Source organism: Cyprinus carpio, chromosome B12, assembly GCF_018340385.1.
Source record: "Cyprinus carpio isolate SPL01 chromosome B12, ASM1834038v1, whole genome shotgun sequence".
Lineage (NCBI taxonomy): Eukaryota > Metazoa > Chordata > Actinopteri > Cypriniformes > Cyprinidae > Cyprinus > Cyprinus carpio.
This window is the reverse complement of record NC_056608.1, coordinates 18,202,078-18,215,116: the sequence shown is the minus strand read 5'-3', so window position 1 is coordinate 18,215,116 and position 13,039 is coordinate 18,202,078. Positions and strand designations below refer to the sequence as shown.

Sequence of the window (13,039 nt, the reverse complement as noted above, 5' to 3'; positions counted from 1 at the left end):
GACACCTGAATAGCAACCTGATGTACTATAAGACTGAAATTTGGAGTCCCATGCAAGTTTGTCTGCCTACATCTAGACGGGATGAATAACAGCTCCCTATGTTCGTGACTAAAGGCCTTTCACCCCAAGGAAGCGATGCAGTTCAAACCTACTTATGGAAGACCCAGCTGTGCCATATATTCAAGGGCTTTGGATGAAGAGGGGCCACATGGAATCGTGTCTGGTGGGTCTTCAGCCTCTCTGCCCGGCCTCCTTGACCCTCCTAGCGCAGGCCGGACAAGGAGGTCTGCGGTGGGAGGGGGGTGGGGGGTGTGAAGGACCAACGTGTACACCCCCCATCCCCCCTCCTACAGCACTAATTCATCACTCTGTTGCTAGTTTTGTACATTTTTTTCTTCGCTTCTTTTTTTGTAACATATTTATACATACATATATATCGCTATATAGATACATACACTCATCTTTTTCATCTTTTTGAAACCATAAACTTAAAAAAGTTTAGAAAAATAAAAAGTTTTATGACAACCTCTCCTCTTCTCCTCCACCCCGAAAGGCTGTCCCAGGTGAAAGCTAACCCCTCTTTTTATCCACAGCTTGGCTGTGTCAGTCTCGCGTCCCCACAGAGATATATAATGCCTTCTCCTGACAGCCTCGGTGTAAGGATTTCCTCTTAACTTCTTTTTGTATTTTTTTTTTCTTTTGACACTTTTTTCCTTTATCCTTTTTGTTCCTTGTAGCTGATGCTCTTCTCCATTGTCTTCTTTCTTTATATTTACTAGAAATGCAAAAGAAATAGAGAAAACATGAGTTAATGCTGCTGAGGTGCATGCAGACTGTCTTTAACATGCACATACAGTAGAGTTCAAAAGTCTGAGACCATTAGTGAAAATGCTTCTGTTTTGCTTTTTAATAATTGAATACATTTCCATTCAACAGTTTAAGAATGGCAATTTGAAGAAAAAAATCCAACTGAATGATTCAAATGAAACAGTGTTACTATTATTAATAATTAACAACGTTAATATTTAATAATATGATTCTAAAGCATTTTCAATTACAAATTTTATACTTCAAATTATATTATAAGCATAATGATCAACAGAAAATAATAATAATAATCATAAATGTTTGTTCATAAATCTTTTTTTTTTAATCAAAATACAAAAACTTAAATCCCAGTTTTAAAATATATTCAAAAACCAAAAACATAAATGTGATCTCAGACTTTTGGACTTGCACGATCTAAAAGAAACTAATAACACAATAAAAATGAAAATCATGCAGAAGGAAAATATATTCTGATTACATTATCTTCCATGCACCGGCTCAATATCAGAAACAATCCTTGGGTGTAACGCTAAACACACACTGTGGAATTATCCCCCAAATCCCGGATTAGAGTAACTGAAGTGAAAATAAGGCTCAGCAGGGGGAGCATCTGCAAAATGTTTTGCATTATGAGTGAAGCGGATTGATCAGAGGCTCTGTGATATTGTTGTGTTCTGAGGAGGATGTTCAACACCAAGCTGAAAAGACGTCCACCGGACAGGACGAGAAAAGTGGAGAGAGAGTAGGAGGAGGAGGAAGAGGAGGAGATTCCGGGGTGTCCTGGGGGGCTCTCATCCTGACAGAAGCTCTCTAATTCAGGGAGATGTGGTGCCGTGTGGAGGAGCCTCAGAAGAGGGAGCGGGCTGACTTTAATTTTAACATGACTTTGTAGTTCTTCACCCATCCCTGGAGGAGCACACAGATGTGCTCCGGCATACTGATCATGCCCAATGTTGGGCCTCTGTTCTCTGCTTGGGGCGTAATATCTCTGGAACAGACATGGGAGGCTCCTCAAGTTTTTGCTTGACAAACATGAACAGAAATCGACTGAGGGAGATGTAAAACTGTTGGTGGGCAGCCATGTCGATGGAAGCCAAACACGCTTGTAACATGATACATGCTAAGCCTCCTTTTCAACATCCAAGTGCTATCGACTAAATGACATAACTTACAGCTACTACAGGCAATAAAATAAAACACAGACAATAAAAAAGTAAATAAGTACATTTTATACTATAATTAAAAACAATTAAATAATAAATTAAAAAAAAATATCTAGCCAAACAGAAAAGACACATAAGGTTATAATTTTCCTTTTATTTAGACACAAAAATTGCTAAGTATTACTTATCTGTATTTTATGTACGTAGTTTTAACTACTGAATCTTGAAGTCCAAAAACAAATGGCTATGCGAGAGCAAAATGTACCAGTTGGATTTTAACAGATGAGGCAATTCATATAAGCTGAAAATTTCACAATGTAAGCCTACATGAAAAGGACAGCAAGTACACCTTTAATACTACAGGTTATACATATAAAAGATGACTGCGATATGTGCTCACATATATTTATATATAGTATTATATACAAAGAGTACAGTTTTTGCTTACATTTTTTTTAAAAACATTTTTTAAAAATCCCCTGACAGAAGAAAATTGCACAATGAAACAGCATATGGAATAGACACAATTTTAAATGACAGAAAGTTAATGAGGTAACAGCAGATATAATATTAAATTGCGTTATTGTCCGGTGTGACCCAGTTTGGGTCTATTATTGACATAATTCTATGCTAGTTAAGCTGCTGCATTAAGCACGTAAAATAAACAATTATATTACATTATTAACTTCTATGTAATGTTTCAATAAATAAATAAATAAATGCAATACAAAATAGTTTTTTAGCTTATACTTCATTCTGTTTGCACCCTAAAACAGACCTCTCAGTAAATTAACATTTGTGCCATCAAATTGAGCGAGATGAAAATCTGCTGCTTTGTGGACTGGCCCCTGGCCCAGGGTGCCATCTTACAAATCACTGCATTAACAGAGCTAATTAAACAGGCAATCTTTTAATGGCCCACTGCGGCGTCCATGCAAGACGGAAACTTCCATCTTGTCAATCTGCAAGCTCACACATTCGTTTAGATGACTGCAAACTGTCTCCTCAGCAGTCATTTCGTGCTCAGCACGGTGTTTTCTCTCTCTGCCTAAATGTTGGAATTAAATAAATGGGTGATTGAGTCCTAATATAGTTGCTTGATTAGTTTAATTGTCTGAAATAGAGATGGAAATGCCTTAGTCAAGAATATGGTAGTCTTTTGCATGAATTAACTCAATCAGATTCATTTACAATTCTGCATAGATATTTAACCAGAGGAAGCGTGGTTTATTCGGTCAAACTAAATGGCACTTTTTAGGACTAACTAAACGTGTGGCTGGAAACACCGAACACAATGCGTATTTTATTTCAAAAAGGCTCATAAATGAGCACTCCTCATAAAATGTGAATGCAACAAAGTCAATTAAAATTGTGTCTCCCACATAAATGAAACTGAGGTCAGAGGGCAGCTTAAATACCTTCCCGATGTATGGAAAAAGGACATAAAATTAAATAGTTCAACAACACACAGTACAGAGTTATTGACTCACATCTGGACATAATATGCTCTCTCCTCTCCACAGAAAAGGTATAAACTATTTTGATTTAAAGCCTATTATATTCTATTATATAAAAATGCCACCATATAATATTCTTAAGGGTCATATGCCACACCTGTCTTGTTTTTCGTTTTTAAATTGATAAACACCAACAACACTTCAGACATAATTTCATTTTTTTTTTTTTTTTTTTTTGGTTTTTTTGTTTTTTTTTTTTTTTTTTTTTTATTTTTATTTATGGTTTTTTTTTTTTTTTTTTTTTATTTTTGTTTTTTTTTTTTTTTTTTTTTTTTTTTTTTTTTATGCCACACCTTTCTTTTTTTTCTTTTTTAAATTTATAAACACCAACAACACTTCAGACATAATTAAAACCAAAACTGTCTTGTTTTTCGTTTTTAAATTGATAAACACCAACAACACTTCAGACATAATTAAAATGCAAAGAAAAATAAACTTGAATAGATCAAATAAAATCACAATGTTATTTACAGTGCATGTTAATTCTTTTGAGTAACACTTGTTTTCCATTTCCACAGAGTAGATTTTAGTTCTTGCATTTTGGTTTCTGGTAAACAATAGGTTTGGATGTTTCAAGAAAACAAGGCCATTCTGAAGTCCATTTTAAATAGATTAAGTTGATCACATTTTGTTTACTACATGCTACTTAAAGAGATGGCTCATCTAAAGATTCTGTCATTATTTGCTCACCTTTAAGTGGTTTCAAACCTGTATGGGAACACAAAATAATATAAACACAAAAAAATATATAACCAAAAAGTTGGTAAACAAAAAGACTCCCATAGAAAATTACTCCCATATCAAAATCATCCCCTACCGTCAACCCACCTAAAAACAAAACATTCTTCAAAATATCTTCTTTCGTGTTCAACAAGAAAGAAATTCAAACTGGATGAACTATGCCTTTAAACTCCTGTTTGCTGTGGCACCTGCACAGTTTTAGCCAATGTGCAGCTCCCTAAACATTTTTTTTTTTGCCTTTTTCTTAGAGCCAAGTGAGCCGCATGCTGCAGAGGGGAGCAAGGACACATCCGTTTAGGTGAAATATTATGTTGCGCTGTAGATTTCTCCCTACAAAGGTGGAAAAAAGCAATGCATCTAATCTATGTTTTACAATAGGCTGCTGTGATTTCACACTCACGGGAGAACAGTGTGTCTGGAGAGGCAGCCACAACAGCTATGGTAATAGACTGAGCAGAACGGCTGTGCCACGCGCCTGGCTGGCCTAGTGTATCTCCAAATGAGATCAGTGGTTATTGACTCAATGCTGTTATCTTTAATCTGTGGAGTAAATTACTTTGGATGCTGCCTCTACCCTGGTTTCTTTCCCCTTCTTCTATAACTCCACCCTTACAATTCCATTTGAGGGGTGCTGGCTGCTATTTACTGGGCTGTGTGTGTGTGTGTGTGTGTGAGACACACAAGGACATGATCAACACCCTGAGGAACCAGAAAACGAGGGAGGCCTTATTTCACTGGGAGGATAACTGCAACCCCCAACTCTTTCTTTCTCATTCTTCCTCTCTCTCGTCTCTAAAGGCCTGGCATGTCTTATCACAGGTTCTGAATAAAGTGCTGGGCCTCAGGGGAATGTCACCTTGGGGGAAAATCTCTCAACTTAGTGTAAAAGTGCTTCTCCTTTAAGAAAAGAATGATGAGGATCATATGAGTGGGCCTTTATAAAAACAGATATGATAGGTCAAGACTGAGACCTTTTAAACCTCATCTTTTACATTTTCCAAAAAAATCAAATACAGGGTAACATTATATATATTTTTTTGGTTAATTAATGTCTGGGTGAATATATTTGTATCATATTTATCAAAACTACATATATACAGCCATTCAAAACATTTTGGTCAGAAAGATTGTTTTTTAATTAATATTTGTATTAAGCAAGGATACATTAAACTGATCAAAAGTGACAGCAAATACATTTAGAAATGTTAGAAAAAAATTATACTCCAAAACAATTCTGTACTTCTGAACTTTCTATTCATCAAATAATCCTGAAAAAAGTAATCCACAAAAATATTAAGCAGAACAACTGTTGTCAAGAGTGATAATAATAAGAAATGTTATATGAGCACCAAATAAGAATATTAGACTGATTTCTGAAGGATCATGTGACACTGTAGACTGGGAGTAATGGCTGCTGAAAATTCAGCTTTGTCGTCATAAAAATAAATGACTTTTTAAAATATTTTAAAATATAAAAACAATATTAAATTGTAATAATATTTAATAATATCACTATATATCAATATTTTACTGTATTTGCACTTAGACTTCTTTCAAAAACACCAACCCCAAACTTTTGAATGGTTTGCATATATATGAAATGTATTATATATATATATATATTATATATATATATATATATATATATACACATATATATATATATATATGAAATGTATTTTTAACTAATAATTTTCAGATGTTTGTCCCTTTTCTTATTGTTTCCCCACACAATCTTAAATCATCCCACTCATATTTGGAAGTCTTAGGTTGGCCTCCCTCCACATACATTGTGGACTTGATCAATAATGTCCCAAAGATCTATGATTGTTCACATACTCTCAGCTCTTAACCTGTAACTCGACAGCAAATCAATACTGAAACATGTCATTCAGAACATCATAACCAGTACTCTCATTTTCCCAAGGGATGTGGGATGTTTTTTAAAATTTATTTTCAATTTATAAATACCTATAGTCTGTTTTATGTCTGTATCTTTGTTATTTAAAATGGGATTAAAAGTTATTTTTAAGCAGACTGCATCTTCCATATTAACATAAGCGTGATGGAGATTTCAGCAATGAGCGGTAATTGCTCCCCCTGTCATCTCTGTTGTTGCAGTGGGATTCTGGACATCTCATCAGCTAGAGGGTGCAACAGACCGTGTAGTGGGGAAGTGTTCTCTCTTTCCACATTACTGCACTATGTTTATTTACAGAATGCTTTCTGAGCAGCTGAAGCGGCCTTGATTAAGTGTACGCTCTTTATGTGACATCTAACAGATTAAAACTGAAGGAAACCTTGCTGGAGGCCTTCCTTCATGAATATTTGCTTTGATACAGGCAGACGTGTTTGTATACAGATTTAGTTAAAAATAGGACATTTAAAGATACATTAACATAATATAATACAAGTACTATACTGTTACATTATGTCATTGTTAGATATTTTATTGTTATTACTGCATATAAAAAATAAAATTAGATTTAGGGTATGAGGAAACTAACCAGATTTGCTGATTTTATTGCTTTGTTAAAATAAATAAATAAATAATAATAAAAAAAACGTAAATTATTATTATTATTATTATTTCAACTTTAATAGTAAAATAATAATAATAGTTTATTCTTTATTTTAATTTTAAAATGTTATTATTATTATTCCTTATTTTTTCTTTTCTTTTTTTTACTTAAATAATAATAATAATAACAATAATAAATTTATTGTATTGAAAAAAATCCCATAAAATGCATCTGAAGTCTATCTGTGGAAATGGAATACTTTTAACCAAATACTAAAAAAAAAAATTGACATCTAACTTGACATCAAAATCCCCAAATGACATACAATTGCAATCATACAGACAATAAATGTTCATTGAGTTATATAACAGTATGTCAAAGTGAAAGAGGGTGTGAGTGACAGAGAATTACTTGAAATGCTTCATGAAGGGTCCATGTAGCTAACTATCAATTTTAACACTACTACAATATAGTATCGGTAAACAATCATAGACTCCATAAGAGAAAGCCGGAGCTTTGTAAATAAATGTTTATATCCATATTTCCCTTTGATATTTACTGGAGAAAAAAATTGTAAGGCTATATTAGTAGTTTACAGATAGCATAAGCAAACCTTAGAGGTTTTTCATTTCATATTTTAATGAATAGCAGTCATCGCTACTTATAATAAGTGGGTGTTCAGTGGGGCTTTTAATGCAAAGACTGCAAATATACGTATGCGAGTCTAGCGCTGCTGTTGTTTTGCTCAAGTTGCTCATTGCTGTACCATTTAGTAAGGCAAATAAACTCACTTACTGGCCCGCTCCCTGTCCACATAAATCAGCTGAGCTCATGCCCATAAATCTACGGCATGACTAAATGAGAAAACTCATTGGACAGCCCCCTCCCCCACCTCTGTCACTCAGCCCCTCCACTACCGGACCACACATTTCAATACAAACAAAACAGATTCCAAATCAATAGCCAAGCAACAGAAATGCTGGATAACAGCAGGTTGATAAGAAGAGCTTTAGCCCAAATGTGACTGTTCGGGGAAGGTTCGCTTATGACCCGGAGGCGTTTTGCTCTATTGAACGTAGATGAGGTTGGGTTGTTTGTTTGTGTTTGTTTTCTTTTGTTTGTTTGTTTGTTTGGATTGATTCTCTCTCTAGTAGGGTGTGAAGCGACTGTAACCTCCTCTGTAAAGGCTAGCCTGCAACATCAAAGATGAAAAAACAAAAAGGACCCAATCAGTGTTAAATAGATTCTTTTGGGTGAACAGTGGTTTGAAATTTTCTTCCCTTTCGTCTCAAGTTTGGAAAGAAATTACACTGTGAATTTCAACTCGGATGGGTGTCAGAGTTCAGAGTTTCATGGATCAACCAGGTAACGACTAAAACAGCCCAGTGTGTTTCATCAGTTGCTCTGGATCGAACCTCTCCATCACGGCCGTCTGGCCCTCAGGTTGATCTGATTGGAGACATCTAACACACACTGCTTTCTCAGACCTCTCCTTAACCGGACTGCAGTAGTGCCCTCCTCTGCTCTTGCCAAATACAAAAAACTTCAAAAAATCCACTATGCCCCTCTCCCCACAAAAAACACCCTGCAAAAAACACACACCCCAAAAACGTCACAAAAACTCTTCTAAAACAGAGAAAAAAAAAAAAACTAACTTTTTTTTTTCGAACCCTCTGAGGGGCTCATTATTAAATACTTTTTACTTGTGATCTGCTGGTCAAATATGATTTAATGATATTCATTTCATTCTCAGCAGGCTCTGTGCAAGTACTGAGAGGAGTTCCGCTCATTTGAGTCGCAACTGATTCGGTCCTGGCATCGCTGAGAACTCTGAGTGCCCACTTCGGCCCCCCTGCGGCCCTCGTTCGACCGGAGGAGCGCCGAAGGATATTTGCTATGCCTTAACGTGGCAAATTAAATCTTGAGAAAGGGAGGAAAATTTGATAAAAAAAGAAAAGGAGGCAAAAAAGCAACACAGGCCACAGTTTTAATTAAGTAAATGAAGAGGAAAAAAATGGTCTTAATTAATGAAAGCTTTTAGCTAGCAGCTGCACCGGGGAATAGTACGGTTTTGAGAATCACACGGATGTCGACTTGGTAAATTCCAGTCATTTGTCTTAGGCAGAGTGTTTGTCCAATAAGCCTCATGGGCAGGGGGAGGTGGGTGCGATGGAATCTTTTTCTTTTTTCCCCGTCGTTCTTCCTCTATCTCTCACCTTTTCTTTAATCTCCCTCGGCACGCTGCTGCACGCGCTTGATGGTCGTTAATCTTGAGAAAAGTCCCGACCAACAGTCGCAAAAAAAATAAAAATAAAAAATCATAAAGAGTTTTCTCTTTTTGTGTTCAGATAGGAGTTTGAGAATTTTTCATCTTTGATGTTAGCTGCAAAAGCTAGCTAAAAACAAACATTAACGGGACGACGATCCCCACATTTGCTGATATGCAAAGGAAAGCGTCTCATTTAGAAGGTCTAATCAAGTGTCAGTACGTTGGATTACCTCAATGCATTTAATGAGATACAAAATGCCCAGGATCCATCTTGACAAATTGTCACATACACATATATCAGCTGATGATTATATGAATATACAAACATGAATATATAAACATATATTTATAGTCCTGACATTAATAATGCAAATGTAAACAAGGTCCAAAATTAACACTTTCCAACTGCCAAATACAAGTATAAATCGGCTTTGACGAGTAAATAAAACACTTTGCCAGTTGGCCAGTTGCAGTCTTTAAGAATGATTCGTGGTGTAGCTGAAGAAAGCAATTAAAATAAAAAAGGTTCTATCATCTACCAATAAAGTAATAAATCAAAAATAGTTGTGGCTTGCACAGTTGTTAGTTTTTTGTTGTTGTTCTAATATATATGTACAAAAAGAGCAATAAAATCATATTGTTTATATGTATTATTTATAAAAAAAAAAATGAATTATTGCTGGTCATTTTGGACCCTGAATATGAATATGATCATTTACAATATTAAATACTTCAGCCACCCCAACTACATATCTTCAGCTCACAGCAATCCTTCAATCAGTATTATAATACTTACAATTGTACTATTTATAATTCAATTAGATTTAACAGAATGCACAGTGATCTCTTTCAGCATTATAATGGTTACACTGGACTCTGCCTTGTATGTTGTTGGGGTGCTTGGGTCTGTGTAATGTTAGGGCATAGATTAATGTTTCATGCATCACGTTTCTAGACTCACCATAGTGCCCACGCTGTACGTGGCTGCAGGTCCAATCGTGTGGTGATAAGGGTCTGCTGTTGCATAGACTCTGCCATAGCTGCAGGAAAAGGAAGAAACGGAGAGGGCATTGAAGCTTCGAGAAGATGGTATGCTCCAGTGAATGCTGTTCATCTGAACTAGGCCCATTATCACTACACCCTTCCTCCCTCTCTCTTGCCCTCTCTTTCTTTTTGTCTGATAAAAATGCAATCACTGGCTTGCCATAAATACAAAGTATAAAGGTAAGAGTGTGTTAAAAGTGATAGGTGCTCTGTTATTGTTTTGGAGTAAAAGTATTTTATCTTATGAGCATGTGGTAAAAGTTATATTGGTCAGAGAGGGAGAAGACAGAAAAAACACAGTGGAGTAGAAAAGAGAAGAAAATGGAAAACAGAAATGAAGAACCAACAGCAGCACTGCACGCTCATTTCTACCATGTGGTACACTTATATATCCCTATCATACTGGATAAAATATTAAACTCATAACTCTTTTATCACAAAATAAGTGAACATTGGGGTGAATCTAAAATAATTTTATTACCTTTGTTTGAGTGTATGTTGCCATTTTTGTAAAATAAATCTTTTTTTTTAAAGAATAAAAATTATTTTCTCTAATCAAAATTTTGTGTAATTGCTTTTTATGTTCTCAACATCACTTTCTATGTAGACTCTCTATATAATTTATTTTTCATGTTATAATCCCTTTAAACTATCAAAGTTGACCAGGAAGTGACACAATTTTAGTGGAAAAAGAAATAGCACAAAAATCTATATTTTTTATATCAAAGGATTTGATCAATTCTGTGATGGTTTATGCTATTCATTGATACTCTTATCCGAAATATGATTACACAAATATTTATCATTAAAAGTTCAAACATGAAAAAATACAAAAATATATGAATTCATTTAGTTTTCATGCTTATGTGAGCAAGTAAATAATCAAGTTTAAATAAATAAACAAACAAACACATTTTCTATAAATACTTCCTTAAATGACAACATTAGCAAATTCAAACTTTCAAAGTTACAAAGTTCTAAAAGTACTGCAGAACAGGAAGGACTCAGCAAGGAAAGAGATGTATGGATGCTTTGGATTTTGTGTTGTTGTGCGTGTGCATTAAAAAAGCGAGTGAAGGAGGCAGAGAGTTTATGTTCACTGCCCTCTTTATCCTTTTCATGCTCCTTTGCCCTCTCTTGTTTACCCAGGATGCACTGTAAAGAGGCACAGGGCTGGTGGCGTTCTCTGACTCTTTTCATTGGTACCGATTTGGAACTAATTCCTCCAAGATGGGCCTTACTTCTTCCTTTATTTATTTATTAACCCCCAGCACTTCCCTTCTTCATTTGTTGACTTTCCCTACAAACACTCGCTTGCAAATGAGGGCCTGCGGGGAGCAGATAAGGCAGGCCGAGCCGGGTGCCGAGGGCACAGACTGAGAGAGGAGAAAAGAGGAGAGAGGGGGGAAATCCTGGGCCCAGACATGCTATTACATATGGAAATACTATCGGATCTGACCAGGTTTTTGTCGTCCGGGATTATTACAACATCAAAGGTCAGGCCAGCTCAGTGGAGTGAGAGAGCCGAGTAGAGGGGATTTTAACTGCTTGTGACAGACAGTGCAGACGAGGGTGGCTGGGAATCCCCAAAACACTCCAGCCAGGACGGGCTACTTAACCTGCAGCTTAAACATGCAGCGGGAATGACCCACTCCAAAGTAAATCTGTATAGCTAGTTCCAGTTGTATTCAAAAAGAGTGATTTTTCTCCTTTAAAGTGGTTTCCATTTGATAATTAAGTTATTGTTCACCTAAAAATGAAAATACTGTCATCATTTACTCATCTTATGTGACTTTCTTTCTTTTGAGGGATACAAAAGAAGATACTGCAGTGTAAAAAAGATTTTTACGTAGGCTAGTTGTAAATAAAGATTATTGGAGTATGTTTTACAAAAAAAAAAATCTTTTTAAGTTTTTCTGTTTCGAAATGTCATGTTTAATTCAACGTGTTATTTGCTGTTTCTAAATTTGCTAACATTTTCTGAATGAAAATCACTTCTACAACATGTTGTTTTTCCTGTGTGTAAAAAATGTTCATAACCAAACAGTTTTGGTGACTGTTTACCTCCACTGTATGGACAAAAAAGACATTTTTCAAAATATCTTCCTTTATGTTTCGCAGAAATAAAATGTACACAGGTTTGAAACAACATGAGATGAAACACAAAATCATTCATTTTTGTGTTAACTATCCCTTTAAGCAATCTTTTTAAAAATGGAACGCTATGCAAATTAAAAATTCTTTCTTCATTCTGTTGCTCCAATCCCATATGACTTTCATTCATCTGGGAAACACAAAAAAATATATATTTTGAAAAATGTCCCAGTGTTTGTTTTTATTCATACAATGGAAGTCAATGGAATCTAATGTTATTTTGAACTCCACTGACTTTGATTGTATGGACAAAAACGTTTAAAAAATTCTTCAAAATATCTTCTTTTGTGTTCCGCAGAAGAAAGAAAGTCACGTGAGTAAATGATAAGAGAATTAATACTCTCTTAAGAGGTGAGTTCAGGAGTCTGTGTCATTTAAACACTTTTAAAACCCCTCTGCCATGACATATCAAATTAGAGTGCAAAACGCAGAGCTGGCTTATGTGGAAGCAAGGAGCTGAACAACAAGCGATGCAGAAAGAGCTAGAGAGAGAAAAGGAGAGCTGGAGTGAAAGAGGGGACGCGGGAAGGGGGCTGAAATAAGTGCGGTGGAATGCCAGTCTTGTCACCTGCTCTGATGTGGATCTGTGCTTGGCTCTGATAAATCTTACATTATCTGGGCTCTTCAGGCTGGCAGGCAGGGCCGTGCCTTATCGGCACTGACACGCTCAATCTTGCCTAGATTAAACCAGTGCCTGGCCTGATCCAACCTGACAGGGTCCCCACAGGTCCTGGATAAATTACTGACAACCCTGCACCACCTTCGTCTTCACACACACATACACACTCAACCCTGTGGCCT

At 35.8% G+C, this 13,039-nt stretch overlaps 1 protein-coding gene across 13 annotated transcripts in view; it reads right to left on the bottom strand.

Annotated features, from left to right (window-relative positions):
* Window positions 1-698: 698 nt before the first annotated feature.
* The window catches only part of LOC109084702 (RNA binding protein fox-1 homolog 3-like), a 384,371-nt gene continuing 372,030 nt past the window's right edge, over window positions 699-13,039 (bottom strand). For 11 of the 13 annotated variants that reach the window (XM_042735826.1, XM_042735823.1, XM_042735822.1 and 8 more), the window contains 2 exons: window positions 10,002-10,080; window positions 7,037-7,963 (listed from right to left, as the gene is read on the bottom strand). In XM_042735826.1, the coding sequence (XP_042591760.1) occupies window positions 7,919-7,963; window positions 10,002-10,080 (124 nt within the window). In that variant the 3' untranslated portion in view covers window positions 7,037-7,918. Of the gene's footprint in view, window positions 776-7,036; window positions 7,964-10,001; window positions 10,081-13,039 lie in introns of those variants that run through there. The other 2 variants (XM_042735824.1, XM_042735821.1) reach the window with 1 other exon arrangement.